Source organism: Hemicordylus capensis, chromosome 1, assembly GCF_027244095.1.
Source record: "Hemicordylus capensis ecotype Gifberg chromosome 1, rHemCap1.1.pri, whole genome shotgun sequence".
Taxonomy (NCBI): domain Eukaryota; kingdom Metazoa; phylum Chordata; class Lepidosauria; order Squamata; family Cordylidae; genus Hemicordylus; species Hemicordylus capensis.
Window position 1 is genome coordinate 389,512,820 of NC_069657.1, and position 22,222 is coordinate 389,535,041.

A 22,222-nucleotide genomic window follows, 5' to 3' on the forward strand; every position below is an offset into this window, starting at 1 on the left:
ACAAGAAATAATAATGTATCATTAGTGGTTTGTTCATCTAGTGTGACAGATTGCTGTATAAAAACAAATACAGCAATACCAAACAAAAGCATGGAGATAGACTGCGGGTGGACTTTTCATTTTTACCAATATAAAATTCACAAAAGTACAAAAGCTGCAGACAAGCATAGAAAACAACAGAAAGTATTTCTGACCTAAAAATGCTCAGCATCTTAAAAAGCAGCAGAAACAAGAGTGTTCATATCAGTTTCTGCTGAAACACAAAAAATGAAGGGGCCAAGAAGATAACAGCTGGGGTAGTTCCACAGCGTGGTGGCCTCTGCAGAGAAGCTGCTCTCTCATGTGACTGTAAGGAATGCCTCTAAAGGCAACAGTACATGCAAAATAAGCCTTCTTCACATTCCAAGAAAAGGGATGCTAAACTCACACACAGCATCCTGAATGCAAACCCAAAAGTCCCATCTTGGTGCTGATGCACTGAGAAGTCTTACACCACCACACTGTTCACACTTATGGTATTAGTCTGAAGAGGCAAGCACTATAAGAATGATGGAGTGTGTTTCCGTGACTAGAAGGCTGAGGCAGGGCTTGCTGGTGTGCTCTCTAGATGCTGTGTTTTTGGAACGTCTGAAGAGGGAACGAGTCTTCTTCAGACATTGTGTTGCATGAGCATACAAGTGTCTATAAACATGTATGTGTATTTGTGTGAACACAATAGGCTCGTTTAAAAAGTGAAGCCTGAGCATACAGGCCCGTCAAATGAATGGTATAGACAGGAAGCATATAGGGGTATGCACGGAACTGGCTGGTCTAGTCCAGTTCGAGTCGGAATTGGACCTGAACTGGACCGGGCCAGTTCAGTCCAGCACCCTCTCGAATCCCCCTGGTCTGGTTCGGAGGGGGGGGGGGGGGTTCACGAGTTTGTTTTTTTTTTTTTTTAAATTTTTTTACACTTACCCCCTCTGGGGGAGTTGTCTGAGTTGGCGGTGGGGGTGTCTGCGGAGGCTCCTCCTCCCCCCACTGGCCTCCCTTATTCCTGAAATTGGCCCTTTGGCTGCTCTTCAGTCGGTTTTTGGCCTTTCCCCCTCGGAGTGGTGGCCATTTTGGAGGCCTCTGCGTGACCTAGGGGTAAGTGTAAAAATAATAATTTAAAATTTTAAAAAACAACTTGCGAACGCCGGGTGGGATTCAATCTAGGGTTGGACCGAATGGGGTGGACCCCGAACAGTCGAACTAAATTGGTTCGATGTCGAACTTGTTTGCCCATCCCTAGAAGCATACTGCTATACCTGCCTGCAACATGTGTGAATAATTGTACATAACTGTGTATCCTGTACATAGAGTGTATGAGTGTTCAACATATTGTGAAGTTAGTGAATAGGAATTCTCTAAATTAGGGATGTGCATGGAACCACGGAGGTGCGGTTCGGAGCTGGCGGGGTGGCTCTTAAAGGCGGGGGAGGGTGCACTCACCCCTCCCGCCACTTTTCTGCTGCAGGCGCTCTGCTTTTTCCAAAGTCCATGGGGAGGAAGCGTACCTCCCTGCTGCCCCTCCCCCCATTCTTGGCCGGAAGTCGCTGGAAGTATCAGCTGCGTGCATGCATGCATGTTAGACATATGAGTGCGCATACGTGACGTGCGCACGCACAGCTGATACTTCCAGCCAAGAACAGAGGAAGGGGCAGCAGGGAGGTATGCTGCCACCGCATGGACTTTGGAAAATATGGAGTGCCGGTGGGGGGGAAACGGGGGGAGGGGCAAGTGCACCATCCCCTGCCCTTAAAGAGCCCATCATCATCTTTGAATTTCAAGATGGCGCCGCTTTTGAACTGGTTCGGAGGCCTCTAGAATGGCCTCCGAACTGGTTCATGCACATTCCTACTCTAAATGGTCGTATAAGATGGACAGATTGATGTGGGGGAGGAGGTCCATCATATCCATATCCTCATTTGAAGCTGTTTCATGCTTTAAAGATTACAAACAGCACCTTGAATTACATCTGGATGCAAATTGGCAACCAGTGCAGCTGTGCCAAGACCAATGTTCAGAATTTTGTCACAGACAAACCCCTAGCAGCTGCATTTTACACCAGCTGTGGCTTGTAGAGGGTCTTCAGGGGCAACCCCTCATAGTATCTACACTACAGACTCTAATCAAGAAGAAAATAAGGCATGGATTATCTATGCTTAATTTTCTTCTTGATTGGCTTCTGTACACATTTTATGTGGGGTTGCCCTGAAGACCCTCCAGAAGTCACAGCTGGTGTAAAATGCAGCTGCTAGATAGAGGTTTATCTGATATGTTCCACGTCTATGATATGTGCCATGTCAATGAGAAGTTTGCTGGTCAAGACACTTTATCCCTTCTGACATTTAGATGGGCATTGTAAACTCATTGGTTCAGGCAGGCTTTTAATGGTCGGCGATAATTGTATCTTGTGCTGCTGTGCTTCTGCAGTGGGTATTTAAAAAAATTAATTTATTGTAGTTCAGTGCAATTTCAATATGTATTGATGTTTTATGTTTGTTACAATATGTTCTGCATTTGCTTTGGGTATGGTTTCCATAGAAAAGCAGGGTAGGATAAATAAAATGCATAAAATCACAGTAACACAGAGAATTCACAAACCTTGCAACCCCTAGTAAGTAACATTTCCCACTTCCTTTCATCCTGCTCATTAATTCTTCGGAGTGGAGAACACATAATGGTGTGTAGAAGGAGCTTTAGCTTGAATTCGGAAGCCTTTCAAATAGCCTTCTATAACCAAACAACAGTCTTTACTGATTTATGAAGTGTAGCAGCCTCATTCAGCAGCACAGCTCTGTGCATGTTCACTTGGAAGTAAGGCTAGAGTGTTAAATAACACTTGAATAGATTGTCCTCAAAGTAGAAGACAATCAGAACAACGTATTTGGTAGATCATTAGAAAGGAAGGTGATGATCGAATACGCTTGGAATTTGAGACATTCACTAGTGGAGCTCCACTTTCTGGCTTCCTTCACAAGCTGCAGAGCTTCCCGAACAGCAACAACTTGTTAAAGTAACGGGATTGTGGCAACGTAAGGAGACTTTACCAGACGAGAAAGACATGATAACTTAAAGGGGGAAAGAAACGAATGGAAATACCGAACCCCGGATTGACAGAAACTTTGAGAGGCAATTTTATTCAGTCTAAATTACACCCCTCTCCCACAAATGCCCACTTTTTCGTTTTTTAATTTTTCCCCCTTTGGCGATTGCATCCCCTGCCCACTTATTACCTCATTCCCCTCTCGCGCTCCATTGCCTTTTTCCACCCCCACCCCATTGCTCCCCCTCCCCTACTCCCTCGCGCTAGCGGTTCAGAACATCAACCGCCACAGGCATTAGAAGTAACGGAAACTGTCCGGCGTTCTGGCGCCTGCGCCATCTCAGCCCCTTCGCCTCGCTCCCGCAACGGCCCGTGGTCACTGTAGTTCTTTTCGTCGCAGCCCAAGAGCAAGGAAGGGGAGGAAAAACTTCGCTTCCCAGAATGCCTCGCGCTTCTCCTGTCCCGTCTCGGGCGGCTGAGGTTCTCAGTGTGTGTATGTGTGCTCGAAGTGGGAGCGGCGATAATGAGATGCGTGTGAAACCACCCAGTCCCGGGACGAGACGGAGCTTCTCATAGCTGCAGGTGAGTGGCCGGGAGTTATGCGGCGGGGGGTAAAGGGGGACGGGAGAGGAAGGGGGCGAGGAGGAATGCCGAGCGGACAACGTGGAAAGTTCCTTCAGTCCCGCAGGAGGCGGCGGCAACACCGCCCTTCCCGGGGGACTGGGGCGAGGGGTGGGGGACCATCGAAGCCCAAGGCAGGAGCAGCAGCCAGGTTGAGGTGGGTCCCAAGGGTATCTCCTCTCCGTGCTCCGCGGGGAGCCGGCCCTCCTGCAGATGTGGCCAAAGGCCCGGGGTGCGCCCAGATGTGGAGGGCGGGCGACTCTCTGAGGCTACATCATCCCTGCCCCCAGCTGTGAGGGATGCTTTCAGGTGGAGGCTGCTTCGACTTCTGGTGGGCGAAACTGGCTCCTTTCCCCCGCCAGGAGCAAAATTATTTTTTCTCACCCAGGCAGGGAAAATAGCCCATTGTCGCCCTCCCCTTCCTCGACCCTAACCAAGTGGCAACCGGGAGGCAGGAAAGGAACTTGAGCCGTAACCCTTCCTTTCCCAGCCATCGTCCCTCAATGCTGCAGATAAGAGTGTTAGTGAGGTTTAGATCCTGGGAAGACCCCGCAGCAAGTTCGTAGCTTGGCATTGGCAACCTGTTGGATCTCGAGTGAACAAGTTAAAAATAAAAGCTCAGATAATCTGTGAAGTACCGCGGTGGACGCTTTGTGTGAGCCGCATGCTGCTTTAGCTGCCACTCTTACAACAACCTATATTGTTAATTTCAATGGAAATGTGTTTTCTTAAAAGCAAGAACATTGATGGCTTGTGGACTCTTCCTCGTGTTAAGGATGTAATTTACCTCTTGCAATTTATCTCCTGTAATTTACATTTGACAGATATATAATAGTATTAGATCCCATGATAAGGCAGTGGTGTTGGTTAGGTTTCAGGTTGTGGCTAATGTATAACTAGGGACTGAGGGAGGTATACACAGAGAATGAAGTGAGTCAGTTCAGATGGAAGGTTTACTTTGTGCCCGACACCCACAACCACATGATGATTTTGCTGCTCCCCTGCCGGTAGCCTGGCTGTTACCAGAGGGGGTAGGATAAGGGCAGTAGTGCCGTCTGAATAGCGAAGAAGGCAACAGTACGCAGGGTGCCTCCCCCCTGCTTTAGGTCTCAGCCAGTATCTGCAGGTGTTGAGGCTGTTGTGGAAGCCTTCCTTTCTTTTCTGATCTTTGACTGGAGGCCAACATATGCTTTTTAAATAAGCAAGTTCCCTTATGGATAGGCTGCATGGGGGCGGGGGCGGAGGGTGAGTTAGGCCTGCAGTGAGTGCTTGGCAGTACAGAGTGCAGCAGCCTCTCAGTTTTCTGTGAAGCTTCCCAGGACAGATGCTGCAATTCTGTCCACACTTACTGAGTTTCAGAGAACTCCAAATGAATATACATAGGTAGAACTGGCTCCTCTTTACCAAGGTCTTTTACGCACAGCAGGTTTTACCATGAGTTTATGGGGAGGCTTTACTGCAAACTCAAAAGTTGTCCCCTAAGATGCTGTCTGGACACAAAACGGCTCATGAAAAATCAGTCACTTTTTGAAAGTGACGTTTGCCTCACCAAATCAGGCAGTATTACTTCACAGGCAAGGTAGGGAAATAGATATGGTTTCAGTCAAATATTACATAAGATTTTGGTCATTTTTGACATGTGATTTTCTGAAGTTAAGCAGCTAGATTTCAGTTCTGTTCAATATAGAAATGGCTATCTTCCACTTTCTCAGTTGTAATAGCATCCGGAATGAACTCCTTCTGGACCAAAGGAGATACTTAACTTGTTAAAATTCTTTTTGCAACCATTTCTAATGACTCTTTCCTCAAAACCAGTTATTAGGAATGCTTACAGTGAGAGTTCCAGAAGTTAAGAGTGCCTTTTGGTCCAGAATGAGTCAGTGGATTATGTTGCAATTTAGAAAGTGGAAGGGGTAATGCCATTTCTAAACAATGTATACTTTGATCAGTGTGGTTCTTCTTTTCACATTACAAATATGGGGAATTCAGATAGTTCTGTATGAAATTTAGAGTCACGCTTAAATTTTCATTAGGTAAGAGAGAGTAAATATTGGGAAGATACAAGCATTTTTTTTACAAAATCCTGCCTTTTCTCCAGGGTCAGTACATGGAGCTTCACCACCCATTGTATCCTCTCAGTGCTCCATGAGAGAGGTTAGGCTGAGAGAGAGTGACTGGCTTAAGGTCAGTCAGTGAGCTTTGTGGCTGCAAAAGGATTTGCATGAAGGTCTCCCTGGCCCAAGTCGGCTGCTCTAAACAGTATGCCATATTAGTGCCCAGGGGCCTAACTGTAATAGGTCAAGGGGATACAGTTGTCTGGGGGCCCACTGCCTTGGGAGGCTCCCCAGAGGCTAACTATAATAGGTCAAGGGGATACAGTTGTCTGGGGGCCCACTGCCTTGGGAGGCTCCCCAGAGGCAAGTCACATGACTGACTCCCCCAGCCGTGCACCCACCCGGACTTCCTTCAGTTGTATTCATCCTCCGAAACTGATGTAAGTGTTAAGACATGGAGCTACCAGAACAGCATGTCTTTCTCTAGTATCTTTAAATGATTTGCATTGTCCACAATTTACAAAACCTTTAAAAAAATAATTCATCATTATGCTCTTCCTGGTGACAGTACCACCCATGACAGACTAAAGAGGATTTGGGCTGTGGAGGTCCTTGACTTCGGCCCCAAGGTCCAGGGGTAAGAGTGCCTCTGATTGGTGCTCACACCATACTTCAAAGCTCTGCAGTGTAGATTCTTGATCAGATTTCTAGCGATTTCTCTTGATAGGACAATAACTTAACTTCACGGACTGTATGCTTGGAGTTCCTTTCCCAAAACCATGTGGCAAAAGTAATTGGGCTATTTAAACTGGAGTAACTAGTCTTATTGAAATTGTCACATTGAATAGATGTTCTAAATATTTCAGTCCATTTCTCCTTTCTTTGCTAATTCAGATCTGAACTTGATACAGCTTTGCCTATGTGAAGAATTAGCAACAATAACACACCAGCACTGCAACCATACTTAGACATAATGAGAAGCATCCCACCCTTCTTTGAATTTACTGTTAACCGCCCCCCCCCGCCCCATGTTCTTGCACTCTTTCACTTAGATTAGTGCAGCCTCATTCCCTCTTACAGGTCTTTTACTCTTCAGTCAATTTAGAATAATGCTGCTAAGCCATATCTCTTTTTCTAGCACCTCTCCCTGTTGTTGTTTTTGTTGAGAGATGTGCAATATTCTAGAGAGCATGAAAAGTAAAAATGTATAATCCATGAAAAGTTTAAGGGAATTTGTGATCTTGTTTTTGGCTCTGCTCACATTAAAGTTATGTAACTTTGTCATTTACTGTACTGAACAGAATATTGTTTTTAACATTGTGAATAGACAAACCACTGGATAAGCAGTTAGGATTTGATATATTGCAGTCTTGTCTTTTCAGCGTTATTTTCCTGTTCAAGACAGTGATGCTATTCCTGAGAGTGTACTGCTATGCCCACTATTTTGTCAAGCAATATGTGCTTGGTCTTACATGGAACTGCTTCATCTTTCTTTCTTTTTTAAAACACAAAAAAACCCTGGTATTTTGAAATATAAGAATGCATTTTGGGTGGAAGGAAGTTACATTTAACAATATAAATAAAATGTTAGTTAACCTACTACTTGATTATTTGTCAGGGGTATGAAGGCCCCCAAGGCCCTTTCTAAGGCTAGCATTCTATGATTCTATTGCACTGAGGAAGTCTGGACGTAAATAGTGCCTGAGATCGAGACTGGCCTTGAGTGGCTGATCTAATTATTTAGGGTTTTTTTAAACTCCCCCCTTCACATGCCTGGAAATCATAATTCTAAGATGGCGATGATGGTTGTTGACTGTCATCCAGGCTAAGGTTGCATATGCTGAAAAGCATTTTGCACATGTAGTAGGGGAGGGATGATTTTTGCCAATCCCATCTGCAGCCCTTTGTGCTTCCTGAAAGCATATACCTGAGGGTCCTGCAACCTTCAGGGACATATGCTTGGGAGGCACAGTGTCTGCAGAGGAGAGTAAAGATAGGCAAAATGTCATACCTCCCCCATTGCACACATGAAACATTTTAGCACGCACAAGATTAGTCTGGATGTCATCTATCTATCTATCTATCTATCTATCTATCTATCTCTGCCATCCATGAACATGGCACTGTTCAAAGAATGAGAAGACAGATCCTTGCCTCAGGGACTTTACAGTCTACATCTTAAGATGGAGAAACAGAGATAAGGGAGGGAATTAAGGGAGGGAATTAAGGGAGGGTATTCTTGCATTCATGTAAAGGGAGGAGTAGCATGATTGGATGACAGATTGAATATGAGGAATAAAGGAGAGAGGAGAGAAAGAAAAAGCTAGGACTTCAGAACTGTTCAACAGGATGGATGGTGATATTGTCAGTAGATGAGAGGAGGATGTGGAAGGTCGGGTTCAGAGGGCCCTCCATAATGATATCCCATAAGGTGCAAGGAGCTGTCATGACAATATATTTGCTTCTCCCCACCATGCATGAATGTGACTTAATGGCACAGTGGGGAAATGACTTGACTAGCAAGCCAGAGGTTGCTGGGTCGAATCCCTGGTGGTATGTTTGCCAGACTATGGGAAACACCTATATATTGAGTAGCAGCAATATAGGAAGATGCTGAAAGGCATCATATCATACTGTATGGGAGATGGCAATGGTAACCCCCTCCTGTATTCTACCAAAGGCAACCACAGGGCTCTGTGGTTGCCAGGAGTCAACACTGACTCGATGGCACACTTTACCTTACCTCGCACGAGCAGAAGAGCTTTCCATTCTAGTATGGGGGAAAGTGTTGGCTGTTACCCTATGTATTTCTGGCATTTCCACAGCTTATTTGAAAGCTTATATCTCATTGGTATAGGTCTCATCTCATAAGCTCACTGTGCAGTCTCTGAAATGAATATAAAACAGAATTCTTTTATATGACCAATTACACTTTTAAATGCAAGAATGTCTTTCTTCTGTAAGCTAAAGCACAAACTTTTAGAATATAGGATGAAAGCAAAATTAGCGTGACTAATGAGAAATATCAGTGCTTTCAGTGAAGAGGAATTTAATTTCATATACAGGAAGACCTCATAGATAGAAACATGGAAAGAAATGTGATTGTTCATATATTATGTGGCTGCAGCACTTCATAATTTTAGAATGAGTTTAGTATTATTTAATATATATTATTTTTTGATTAATATTAATTATCCTTTCATGTCCTTTCTCTTTTCCTACTGCCACCTGAGTGCAGTGGTGTGTCAGGTTGAGTTGTCTGAGGTGCCATGAGGGCAAGTGGAGGAGGGCAATACTGGATATCAGTTCATATTTCCCCCCCATTGGTGAGCAATAAAGCCATGTAGCTGATTTGCAAAATGTCAATGTACCTCTAGGTCACAAAGTATGCACCTTTCTTACTGGATTCCACACATCTACATGCGATTCAGTATTTGCCTTTTATGGTAAAGGAAAGAAAAAGCAGATGCCTTTATGAAAATGAAGAGTTTCTTGATGCTTTCACTGATCTTGGGAAACATTTTACACAAGATTTAACCTCTTGTGCTTGAAAAGGTTGTGTGTCATCAAACGTTAATGATGCCTGATATAGGGTGTTCTGCATAGCAATGCCCTCATCTTTTGAGTGAATCATGCCACCAACAATTGATACTCTACACCAGCACAGTAAAAGGACAAACTATCCACTAGTATGATAAAAACATTCTCATGATGACTGCTCTTTCTTTATTGGCCATAGTCGGCATTTAGAAGACAAGGTGCTTGCCATCATCTGCATGACAAGGTAGTTTATTGAAGGCAGTGTGCTGTAGATGCAAGCATGTGAAGCATCAAGAAAGGAGGTGTTTCTGTCATACTTCTGGGCTGGGTTATGCTGCACTGATTGATATGTGTCAGACTGTGAGACTCCTTCAGTTGGGACTGAAGATAGATCTGATGGGAATGATCTGAATAGGTTGTTGTGATTGTGAAACTGACCATTTAAAACAGATTCCCTTAATCTCTCCCCCCCCCCCCAGATTGTGAATACAAGTGACCCTTGTTCATGGGGGTACTGTTCTGGCCTACAACCGTGGATATCAAAACCATGGATAATGAAACTTTAGTTAATGGGAATTGGGGTGGGGGGTTCGGTTCAGGAGCCCAGGAAAATATCAGAAAAATCACTGAAAAGACAGGGGAAAAGCAGAAATAAGGATGGAGCACAGCACTGTACCTTGGCCACCTCCAGCAATGCCCCCCAGCTTCTTCAGTAATGTGTAATCATGACATTTCCTCACCCCACTGTTGAAAGTCCAGCACTGAGCAGCACAAGCCCCTTGGCCTGATTGGTTGGTAGATTGGCAAAAAGGCGACACAAAATTAAATCCAATTCATGTAAACACACACAGAGGAGTGTGTGAGAATCAAGGAGTGAGAAAAGAATCAATTTTCAATGGATAATCAAAATCAATGTTTAATCTAAATTGAATTTTAATTTTAATTGCAATTTAAATTAAATAGTATATAGTGCTGTAATTATTAAAATTAAACTTAATTTTTGAATTTGAAAATTTCAATTTAAAAATGTCACCAAAATTAAATTTATAAAGTGATAATTAGCATCTTATGAGGGTAGCACAATGCTACCTCCAGAAAATGGCTCCAAGAAGCTCCACAGGAATGCCCCAAAAAAGGCTGCACAGAAATGGCTCCAAAAAGCCTCCAAAAGCTCCAGAGCAATGGCTCCTTAAAGATACCAGATGCTGCCAAATGCTTCCCAAAATGGCTTTTAGAAGCACAAAAAACACTAAACGTGCAGACCAAAGCATTCCACTGTCCTCCTCCAAACTCTTTTGCATAACTCATGAGTATGTGCAGCAAGAGCACAATCATGTAATGGCAGAACTGTGCTGTCAAAACTGCGGATGTGTGAAACCTTGTACTGCAGATAATGAGGTTGGGTATACATTGCCTGACTGCAGATACACGAAACTGTGAGTGCAGATAATGAAGGCCACCTGTATACAGTTATGTACATTCCAAACATCGTATTTCACTGGATAATTTCATCTCAGTGAAAGCACTGATAGTTGGACATGTTAATTTGTATTCATTAGCTTATGTATTCCTATTTTTTTCAATGCCCAAGATTGGGGAATGCGCTCCCTGCTGAGATGCGATCCTCCCCATCTCTGGCAATTTTCAAAAAACACCTGAAAACCCATCTCTTCGCCCAAACTTTCTCAGCTTCCTAATTTTGGGGGGTTTTAATCTCTGGTTTATTTTTAAATCGTTAAATTGTTCTAAGGTTTTTTTTGCTATATGTTTTTAAACTGGTTTTATGCTATTGTAAACCACCCAGAGATGAAAGTTTGGGGCGGTGTACAAATTTGATGATTAATAATAATAATAATAATAATAATAATAATAATAAAAACCCCAGTGAGGCACTACCTTGGTGTGGTTATGGGGCTTGCGTGCTCTGAGGAAGGTGAGAGCTATGCCAGAGGTCCAACCATACTGGACAGGTCTCACCAGAGGAGCCAGACGAAGAGTGCCTCTCCCATCAACAATATGGTGAGACGTAACTTTAATAAATCTATAACAGATTGGTCGTTGCCCGGGTCAACAAGGACCACACCAGGTGCTGGAGTACCTGAACATCTGGTGGCAAGTGGGCTACAGGACTCAGGATCTTCAGTTGAGCAACCAGGGCTGAAGACTGCAAGGTTACTGGAAGAAATGTCGCTTAACCGGAAAAAATATACGAAAAATGCCAACAAGGAAATAATGATCTGCTATTAACTAGAAGAGATTATTTAAAAAGAATGTACCAAATTTGGAAAGAGAAGCATCCAGATACAGAAATAACAGAACAAAGGCTAGCAGACCAGAGAAGATTCATAATAAGAAATAAAGTATTCACAGGAGTTGAGCTGGAAGAATTGCAAAGAGCAACACAGGCTCAAGAAATGGAAGAGGAATTACCACCAACTGAAGAAGTTGCTAAGGTACAGGTGGAGGAGGTGTTGGAAATAGAGGATGCCACTGTTGCTGAACTGTTTCAAAATCAAAACCAGGCAACCGCCCCTTTGCCTTCACCTCAAAAACCCAAATGCCATTTAGCAGAAAAGCAACAAGAACTAAAGCAAAAAATAACTGAGCACATGAACCAAACAACCACCAGGGTTCGACTTCCAGCTCTAAAAACAGTTGCCAAAAAACAACTTGCTTAGGCATTAAAAGATGTCAGTGCTGCACTTGCAGAAATAACAACCAATAATTTGCAAGAAACAAACCACCTAATGTACAGTGCAGCAACAAGAACAACACAAGAGCTCGGATATAAGATCAGTGGACCTGTAAAAAAAGAAAGTAGTACATCAACTAAATGGAAGATTAGATTAGAAAATAAAATCTCCAGGTTTAGACAGATGCTAGTAAATTGAAAGATATGAAAGACAAGAAGCTGAAGAATGAAAACACCAAACAGTATCTGATCCAAAAATACCACCTAGATTCAATGAAAATTAGAGAAGTCCTGGAAATAATAAAGTAGCAAATAACAGCAGTGTCAAAGAAGATTAGCAGATAAAACGCTAGAATTACACAACACAGGCAGAATCTCCAATTCCAGTCGAATCAGAGACGTTTCTACCAAAGCATAGAAGGAGAAACTGCAAGAAACCTAGAAACACCAAATAAAGAAACAGTGCAATTCTGGGGGAAACTATGGGACAATCCAATAGATTATAATAAAAAAGCAGGCTGGGTGAAAGAGGTTGAAAAATGTAGCTAACAAATGCAAGATCTAATAATAACACCAGAATTAATAAGTGAAAGAGCAAAGAAAATTAAAAATTGGACTGTTCCAGGCGACGATGAACTGCATGGCTTTTGGCTTAAACACCTAACAAGCTTTCATAAACAACTATCAAAACAGTTGAATCTTATTTTGCAAGGAGGTGATATTGAACAATGGCTAACAACTGGGAAAACTCATCTCATCATGAAAGACCCAGCAAAAGGTGCAGTTCCAAGTAATTATAGACCGATAACCTGTCTGCCAACCATGTTCAAATTATTAACTGGAATAATAGCAGATGAAGAAATGCAACACTTATTAACTAATAAGCAGCTTCCAGTTGAACAGAAAGGAAATTGCCGAAACACCAGAGGCACAAAAGACCATCTGCTGGTTGACAAAATGATCTTAGAAAATTGCAAGAGAAGAAAAACAAACCTAAGTGTTGCATGGATAGACTACAAGAAGGCCTTTGACTCATTGCCTCACACATGGTTACTAAAATGTTTAGAACGAACTGGTGTCAGCAAAAACATCCAGACATTTATAAAAAAAGCAATGAGCATGTAGAGTACACAGTTAAGAATCAATGGCGAGACACTTGGACAGGTTAGCATTAGAAGAGGTATTTACCAAGGGGACTCACTATCCCCTCTGTTGTTTGTAATCACCATGACTCCACTTTCACAAATACTAAACAAAACAGGCCTCAGATACCAAACATCTAAAACATCAAGTAAAATCAACCATCTGCTGTACATGGGTGATCTGAAGTTGTATGGAAAGTCCCAGTCAGAAATCAAATCACTGCTAAACACTGTCCGTATATTCAGTAGCGATATAGCAATGGAGTTTGGACTAGACAAGTGTGCTGCATTAATAATCAACAGAGAAAAAACAACAAAAACAGAAGGAATAGAACTGCCCAATGGAAGCAACATCAAGAACCTGGAAAATAAAAAACATTACAGATACTTGGGCATTCTCCAGGCTGATAACATTGCATACACTGAAGTTAAAAGAAAAAATGGAAGTGAATACATCAGGAGAGTTAGAAAAATCCTAAAGTTCAAACTCAATGGCGGGAACACCATACAAGCCATGAACACCTGGGCTATACCTGTTATCAGATACACTGCAGGAATAATAGACTGGACCCAGGCAGAGCTAGAGATGCTGGATCGTAAGACCAGGAAAATCATGACCATCAATCATGCTCTGCACCCCTGGAGTGATGTAGATAGGCTATATGTCCCTCGCAGCTCAGGTGGAAGAGGAATGCTGCAAGTCCATCAAACAGTAGAGGAGGAGAAAAGAGGCCTTGAAGAATATATCAAGGACAGTGAAGAAGATGCACTTCAAATGTTCAATAACGAGAAACTATTCAACACCAATGAAACCAAGCAGGCCTACAAGAAAGAACAAGTCAAGAACCAAGCAGAAAAATGGAAAAATAAGCCCCTGCATGGCCAATATTTGCACAATATAAGTGGAAAATCAGACATCACCAAGACCTGGCAATGGCTTAAGAATGGCAACTTGAAGAAAGAAACAGAGGGTTTAATACTGGCTGCACAAGAACAGGCACTAAGAATAAATGCTATAAGAGCAAAAGTCGAAAAATCAGCAACAAACAGCAAGTGCCGCCTTTGTAAAGAAGCAGATGAAACCGTGGACCACCTAATCAGCTGTTGTAAAAAGATCGCACAGACTGACTACAAACAAAGGCATGACAAGGTAGCAGGGATGATACACTGAACATCTGCAAAAAATACAAGCTACCTGTAGCCAAAAACTGGTGGGACCATAAAACGGAAAAAATGGTAGAAAATGAAGATGCAAAAATATTATGGGACTTCCGACTACAAACAGACAAACATCTGCCACACAATACACCAGATATAACTGTAGTTGAGAAGAAAGAAAGAAACAAGTTAAAATAATTGACATAGCAATACCAGGGGTTAGCAGAATAGAAGAAAAAGAAATAGAAAAAATCACCAAATACAAAGATCTACAAATTGAAATTGAAAGGCTGTGGCAGAAAAAGACCAAAATAATCTCAGTGGTAACTGGTGCCATAGGTGCAATTCCAAAACAACTTGAAGAGCACCTCAACACCATAGGGGCTACAGAAATTACCATCAGCGAATTACAAAAAGCAACTTTACTGGGAACAGCCTATATTCTGCGACGATATCTATAATAACAGCAACAACATTGACAGTAAAATTCAGCCATCCCAGGTCCTTGGGAAGGCGATGTCTGGATAAAACAAGCCAGTCAATAACACCTGTCTGACTGTGTAAACAAGAAATAATAAATAAAAATGTTGCCAAATAAGAGAAATATGATTTTCCATTGAAAGAACATGCAGTTGTTGTTGTTCTTAAACTATTCTGAAAGGTATGTGCATTGACACACCTACTACTTTATATGCAGTGAAAATGGAGCACACACCTAAGGTATTGTGTGTGCTGCTCATAGAAAAGGGGAGGGGGGGCAAAATGTCTTGCCCTTTCAGTTAGTCGTCAGTAATGTTTGTTGTCGCCCAGTTTCTCATAACAGGTCATGGAGAAAACTTTGGTGTAGATTATGCAGTTCAAATATCAAGCCTTGATGCCCTAGGATCTCTGTTTTCCTTAAGTAAAATCTGAATAATAAGATTTGTTCCACACATGATATACATATTCTGCTCTGTTCTACATCTTTCCCAGGATCATACCACACATTATTTTAATACATTGTGGGTCTCTTTCAGTCATTTTCAAGGTATACAAAAGAGAGTGAGTGAGTGAGAGAGCCCTGAAATGTGACACTGACTAGATACAAACTTAGATTTTAGGGCTGTTATTTCAATGTGTCCTAGCCTAGCAAAAAACAACAACCGAAAAAAACAAAACAAAAACAACCCTGAGGAAATCTTGTGGAGAACTCTTAACTCAAGGAGGGAGGATTACCCCCCCACCCCCCCACAGAGATTCTATAGTCCCCACGGTATTGCCATGAAATAGCACCTCTTGGCCTATTGGAGGCTTCCTGCCTCTGAACCTGGTGGCAGCATAAAGCAATCGGGACTAGTAGCCATTAGTAGACCTTGTTAAAGCAATGCAAGCTGTTGGCCCTTACCACATCTTGTGGCAGCAGATTCCATAGACTAATTATGCACAGTGGGAAGAAGTACTTCTTGTTGTCCATCCTAAATCTCTTTCCTGTCAGTTTTATTTGATGATTTCTGATTCTGGTGTCATGAGAGAGGGAGAAAAACCTATTTTCTGTCCCCCTTTTCTCCACACCATGCATAATTTAATAAACCTCTATCATGTTCCCCCTTACTTGCCTTAAAAAAATAAATCTGAAAAGCCCCAAAGATTGTAGTCAAGGAAGGTGCTTGAGCCCCTTGATAATTTTGGTTGCTCTCTTCAGCATCTTCCAACTCTGAAATATTCCTTTTGAGATGCGGTGATTAGAACTGTACACAGTGGCCTAAATTCAGACCAGTGTTGTGCTAGCACAAGGGCTATTTGGGTCTGGTGCTGTTTACACTGAACTGCATTTGCCATTTTGTTGCCTATTCCCCTAGTTTGAGGGAACCCTTTTGGTAGTCTTTGCCATCTATTTTGGTTTTCACCCCCTTGGATATTTAATGTGTTACCTACAAACCTGTCCACCTTGCTGCTTACCCATAACTCTAGTTCATTTATAAGCAAGTTACATTCTGGGGAATGCCGTTCTCCCCTGCATTGAGGAAACTCTACTTATTCCTTTTCTGGAACTACTACTTATTTAGTGCAAAAGTATTGGACTGGAAACTAGGGATCTTGCATGCATATTTATTCTTAGCAAAATTTTGAGAAGCACTAATGCAATGGACTGTTGATGAATACATTTTTTGCTTGATATTTTAAATACTCAGTTTTTCCTAACTGAATGTATTCTAGAAGAATAAATCTAATTTTTTAGAAGTGGAACAAAACTGCTTGTATCAGTACTTTGGAGGAGATGTATTTTAATGGAAAGCTGGATAGTTGGTCTTCTGGTTGGAAAATTTTTGTGCATGGATGCCCAAATGTAAAAATGTCAATACCCTTGAGGACTTATTTGTGTGTGTGGTAGCCTTATAATTTCAATGTCTTATTTCAGTGCAGTATTTATGTACTCTATGTATCCAAACAAGAGAGTAAATTGTAGAATAGCCCCATTCTAGAACAGTGCTATGATCAATATTCAGTGTAACTTTTCTGCTTCTGCTTTGCGAGCCATGCTGTGTTAAAGCGGACAATTACATTAAGGAACCACAAACATCATGTCCTTGATATGATTTTCAGCAAATATACAGTGAAGTATTTTTCATAATCTAATTCAGGAGTTCCCAACAGGAATACTTGAAAGGCTCCAGGAGGTACTCAAACCCCACCTGCTTCCCAGTGCTGAAGCTGCAGGCCAGTGTGTCCTCAGTAGGGATGTGCCCGAAGCCTGGTTCAAAGCACGGTTCGAGCACTTGCAGGGAAATCCAAAAGGGAACTTTTAAGAGAAAGGAGAACAGGTGCTTACCTGCTCTCTGCCAGGGTGGCGCGTATCCCAAAAAATCCTGCATGCTGTCAGCACTCACATGGCATCTGTGCATGCACAGGCTCTATTTGTGTGCTGAAGGTGCGCAGGACTCTTGGGGATATATGCCACCTCAGCAGAAAGCTGGAAGGGGCAGCGGAGAGCACCTGCTCTCCTTTCTCTTAATAGTTCCCTTTGAATTTCCCTTCAAGTGCTTGAACCGCGCTAAGAACCGTGTTTCGGGCACATCCCTAGTCCTCAGCCATGTGCGTGCTGCTGAAGGGGACGGAGAAGGGTGAAGGTCCTTCTCCTCTGCTCCTGATTGGCTGTCTACATGCTGAAGCTCAACATATCCTCATTTCCCCTCAGCATGACAGGCTTCAGAAGATTAGCTCTTGAGTACTCCCACTCAAATTAATAGGACAAGTAAGCTGATGTGCTCGTGAGCCAGTGGCTGTAGTAGCCTGTCTCCCTAACACTTAAATTTGTGTGTGTTTTTGTGTATGCATGCACGTGTGTTCGTTCTCTCTCTCTCTCTCTCCAGTTATGAGACAGGCTACTCCAGTCATTGGCTCACAACCACACTAAGTTACTCATAAGCAGCCTTATTGAAATTAATGGGACAAGTTAACTTGTCCTATTAATTTCAGTGGGAGTACTTTTGAATCTGAATGTAAGCCACTGACTGGAGTAGCCTGTCTCATAGCTGTAACATTTAAATTTGTGTGTACACACACACACACACACACACACACACACACACACACACACACACAATTTCTAAGGGGTACCTGAACTGAAGGTTTGTGTCAGAAGTGATACACTTGTTTAAAGAAGGTTGGGAGCCCCTGTTCTAATAGCATGATAGTAAAAGAGGATTAAGACATGAGCATTTGTCCGTGTCATTTTCCAGCCATGTGTCTGGTATCATTTCTGCTTTTAACAAGTATTATTATGATGGTTATGTTACATTCCCAGTACATGTGAAATAATATAATTCTTTTTCTTCCACTAGGCAATACGTAACACTTCAAAATGCTGCAGACTACTGTTGTGAACCCAACGCTTTTGTTCACTGTATTTGTAGAATTTTTGTTCCTACCCTTCATGAGATGAACATCTTCCAAAAATGAAAACTCGTAGACCATTGAGGGTTATCTTATTTTATTGTCTCCGTGAATTGGAACAAGAACTTCTGAAAAGGGAATAGATTCCTCTGAGACTGTACTTGTGAAACAGGACACTGTCTGCATTTTTAAAAAAAAACAACACCTGACAAGGGTTTCAATGTAAATTGTAATTGTGTGTATGTTGTTGAATCTGAACCAAACCTAAGGTTGTTTCCAAAGTAGTGAAATGAAGAGTTTGTGTGAAAAAACAATGTCTATTTCAGTTTCTGAAGCGAACAATTTCATAATGATGTAAGCCTCTCCCAACATCTGGATGTGGTGCTAAAGGCAAAGCATTTTTGATCAGCTGATGTGAATGCTGTGCTAAGAGGACTTTTTATTAAATAACTCTTGTCCAAAGTAATCTTAAAGATCATCATGCACAGAATGAAATGGAAAATGAAGATGACTTAGGCAAAAGGACATTTTCTTGAATTTTTCAAGACAAACGTGAGATTACGCTTGCAAACTTGTGGGGGGAAGAACACAAATATTTTTTGTGACTATTAAACAGGTCTTGACGGATTTAAATCAAGTCAGATGTCATCAAACGAATCTTCTCCTCCATCCTTACAGAAGCTTTCCCCATCTGTGTCTCATGCTGCTGCTCCACCTACCCCTTTATCTTCAAGTCCACAATCTGGGCTCTCGGGCCGGCTGTCTAATGGCAGCTTCAGCACACAGAGCCTCACCAACTCCAGGGGCTCTGTGCATGGAATCTCCTTCCTGCTACAGATTGGTCTCACTCGGGAGACTGTTACCATTGATGTTCAAGATCTCTCCCTTTCCGTTGTCAAAGACCTAGTGTGCTCTGTAGTTTATCAAAAGGTACAGTATAACACAGAACTTTACTGATTTTCATGGTCATTGCCATCATCTGTGTGAGCTAGAAATGAATGGAAGATGCTATTTTTCTGAACCCAGAATATAATGCTCTGTTGTGACTTTTACAGAATGGTTTGCATTATGATAACAAATGAGAACTTCAGATTTTCTTTTTGATATGATTACAGGTTAATCTTGCCATTTGTGGACCTGACACCTGCGGTTCTGTGTATCCGCAGTTGGGTAATTGACGCCTGAACCCGGCATTTGCAGGAAAGCAAATGTTTGAAGGGGTCATTTTCCACATATCTGCAGTTTTGGGGTGGCTGAAAATGACCCCCAAGGTCATTTCCGGCCACCATTTTGAGGAAAGGATCCATTTTGGTGGCTCATTAGTTTAATCCCCCCCCAAATCACGGAAAATTGTAATTTTGGACATTTGGGGGGCATTGTGGGACAGCTGCAGACCCACGAAGCACTGTAGGACATTTTGCATTATTTCTGCCCGTTTTCACCATGTTTTCACAATTCTGAAGCCTCTGGGAACCTTATCTGCGGTTGTATTATCTGCAGTTGTTGTGGAGAACGGAACCACTGTGAATAATGGGGTTTGTCTGTACCTTTTTCTGTAGTTGAAGGTAATTTGAATATTACTAGCAAATCAGCAACTTGGAAAGGAGATTTTCGTGGTTGTGGGCAAGAACTGGAAAGCCAAGCTGTACTGAATTTTTATGCCATTTGGCTAGTATCAGCAGAATATTATTTATTGATAAATATTGGTAGTTGTCAAAGCCTGCCCTTCCTTTCAGAAGCTCAGATATTAACATCACAAGCCTGGGAGGCAGGCTTAATTGAGCGAGAGAGACCCTATTCCTATTTCTGTTTTCTTCCTGTTCCCCACAGTTCAACTGTACCCAGGGAAGGGATCTGGTGTGGGCCTATATTTATGTACCCCCTTGACTCATCCTTTGTTCCTCTCAGTATGGGTAGATGTGGATGACTGAATCAGAAGATCCTGTATTTTCCCCATTGTGGTTGGAGCAGGGGAGTACATGAACCACTTCTCGTCTCTTCTTTGGTAAAATCCTGAGGTGGAGGGAGATGTCATCTGAACAGGGTTGTAGTTCTTACCAAAAAGTAACACAGGGATCTTTGTAGCCAAGTATGAATCTAAATGTGGGTTTTTCACACCTGAACTTGGCATTCCAGTAGCTGTATTACACTAGTTTTCTGGACAAGATCTGGAGAACTGCAGCTTATATTGTGTCTTACATTTCAGTGTCATGAGACCTCTCTTCACCAGACTTGGGGATTCCAGGGGAATGAACATATGTAATAAGATTCTTGGTGCTTTTGGTCCTTGTATCTTGGCATTAGAAGGCTAAGACATTCTTTCTATTTAGGGTGAGATTGCCCTGTACATTGTCAATTATGGGGTGGGATGACCTGACATCCAGCTGAATTTCAGAAGCCCATTAAATGAGAGCCACTTGCATTGTAAAGTGCATTACATTGCACTTGAGTGCTAGTAGGATTTGAGTTGAATTTCCAAAGAGTGATCTCAGAAAGCAAACATGATACTTTCTTTCATGATCAAAAATGTATTATCTGATCCAGCTTTTAAAAATAAGTAAGAGAGTAATATGAGAAATAAACTGTGCATTGATAAGATGGTTTAATTTTCTAGTAATTCTGTGTCTTTCTGATTTTTTTCTTTTGTGCATAGACATGTTAAATGTGGTATTCCGTTGTCTCATTTTCCACTTAAGATTTTAAACGGGTTTCTAGTGATGTTGGATCTGTCACATTGAGTAATCCATCTGTTTCCTAACATTTTACTTGTTTCTTTTTTCTTGGCCAGTTACACTTCTGAAATATAATAGTTTATCCTTTGTTCATTTGGCAGCTTACATAGCCATTTGTATAGTTCATTTTTAAACTTGTACAACATACTTAATTTTGTCCTAGCATAATACAAATCCTAGCATTTGTATTTCATGCTAATTGTCTCTGTTTTTCCTTTTGAATCCATTTTTCATATATTTTTGTGCGTGCATGTCTTCTAACACTTGATCAGGCTGTTTCCTTATTTTCTTGCTGCCTTCACATTTGTCTCACTGTTTTCCCCCCTTGGTTCAGCCTCTTAGTTTGTGTCTTCCTGTCTGTATTTGCCAATCTCCACTTGAATCAGCACTAAGCTGAAGTTCAGAAGCACATTGTATATAGAGCCAGTTGTACTGTGAAATGACTAGGACTTCAGATGCTGGCCTTGTTCTCTCCAATTGGCTTTAGTACAGTTGTATCTGAACGAAAGCCCTGATTATGCCAGCACCAGCTGCAGTGTGAGCACATGTCCTATGCAGGCAGCAAACGTCTGATCAGGAAACGGGGAGGGGGGACACTTCTGTATGGTGGATTTCTTTCATAAGTACTCTTGCAGCTGGTGCACAGGTGGCAGTATTACTCCAAGAGCACAGGCAGATGCCCTGTGTGGATCTTATCCTCATCCAGGTCTCTGAGACTCATCTATAAGTCTTAGTATAAAGATCTAAGATTAGATTTTGGGCATGTATATGTACAATATATTGTCCTACACGAAAGCATTTTTCTGCCAAGCAGAAATGGGTAGCAATCCTTTTAGAATTCTGCAGTGTTAAAAGTCTCTCCTAGCCATTCCATAGCCGGCTCATGTTTTTTCTTTATTGTAATGTTTTTATCCTGCTTGGTCAGACAATTGCCTCTCAAAGCAGCCATCAGTATAACATTTAAAAACAACAAAATGCAGACTTAAATGCAAGTTAACAAACAGCAAATAAGTATTAGCTGGATGAAAACAGTAGTAAACAATACAACTATTAAAGGCCTGGGTGAATAAAAAGTTCTTTGTCAAACGTTTTCTTCTGGCAACTGATTTCTTCCTCAGAGAAGTATTTAGGCTTTGGGTGACAGTAACAGCTCCATACTCATATTTTAAAGTACAGGGAGATAAAGAAAATGGCCAAAGATGCATACTTATAATGTTGTAATGCCAAACACAGATATGAGTCTTCCATTGAGCAAAGCTTCTACTTCCTTCTCTGGAATTATTACACCTTGTACTCAGAAACAGTATATCTGGTGTCACAACAACTATCTGCTTTAAAAA

The 22,222-nt window shown here is 41.9% G+C and overlaps 2 protein-coding genes across 5 annotated transcripts in view; one reads left to right on the top strand and one right to left on the bottom strand.

Moving 5' to 3' along the window:
* Positions 1-3,278, bottom strand: part of QPCT (glutaminyl-peptide cyclotransferase) — a 65,084-nt gene extending 61,806 nt beyond the window's left edge. The window contains exons 1-2 of the mRNA XM_053302795.1: positions 2,629-3,278; positions 958-1,122 (exon numbers count right to left, since the gene is read on the bottom strand). Of these exons, the coding sequence (XP_053158770.1) occupies positions 958-1,122; positions 2,629-2,703 (240 nt within the window). The 5' untranslated portion in view covers positions 2,704-3,278. The remainder of the gene's footprint in view (positions 1-957; positions 1,123-2,628) is intronic.
* Positions 3,279-3,491: 213 nt separating this feature from the next.
* PRKD3 (protein kinase D3) overlaps positions 3,492-22,222 on the top strand; it is a 138,697-nt gene continuing 119,966 nt past the window's right edge. For 3 of the 4 annotated variants that reach the window (XR_008317700.1, XR_008317701.1, XM_053302847.1), the window contains exons 1-2: positions 3,492-3,652; positions 18,099-19,080. Coding sequence is in view for 2 of the 4 variants with exons in the window: in XM_053302847.1 (XP_053158822.1) it covers positions 18,793-19,080 (288 nt within the window). In the remaining 2 variants the exon portion in view is untranslated. Of the gene's footprint in view, positions 3,653-9,004; positions 9,072-18,098; positions 19,081-22,222 lie in introns of those variants that run through there. The other variant, XM_053302864.1, reaches the window with a different exon arrangement.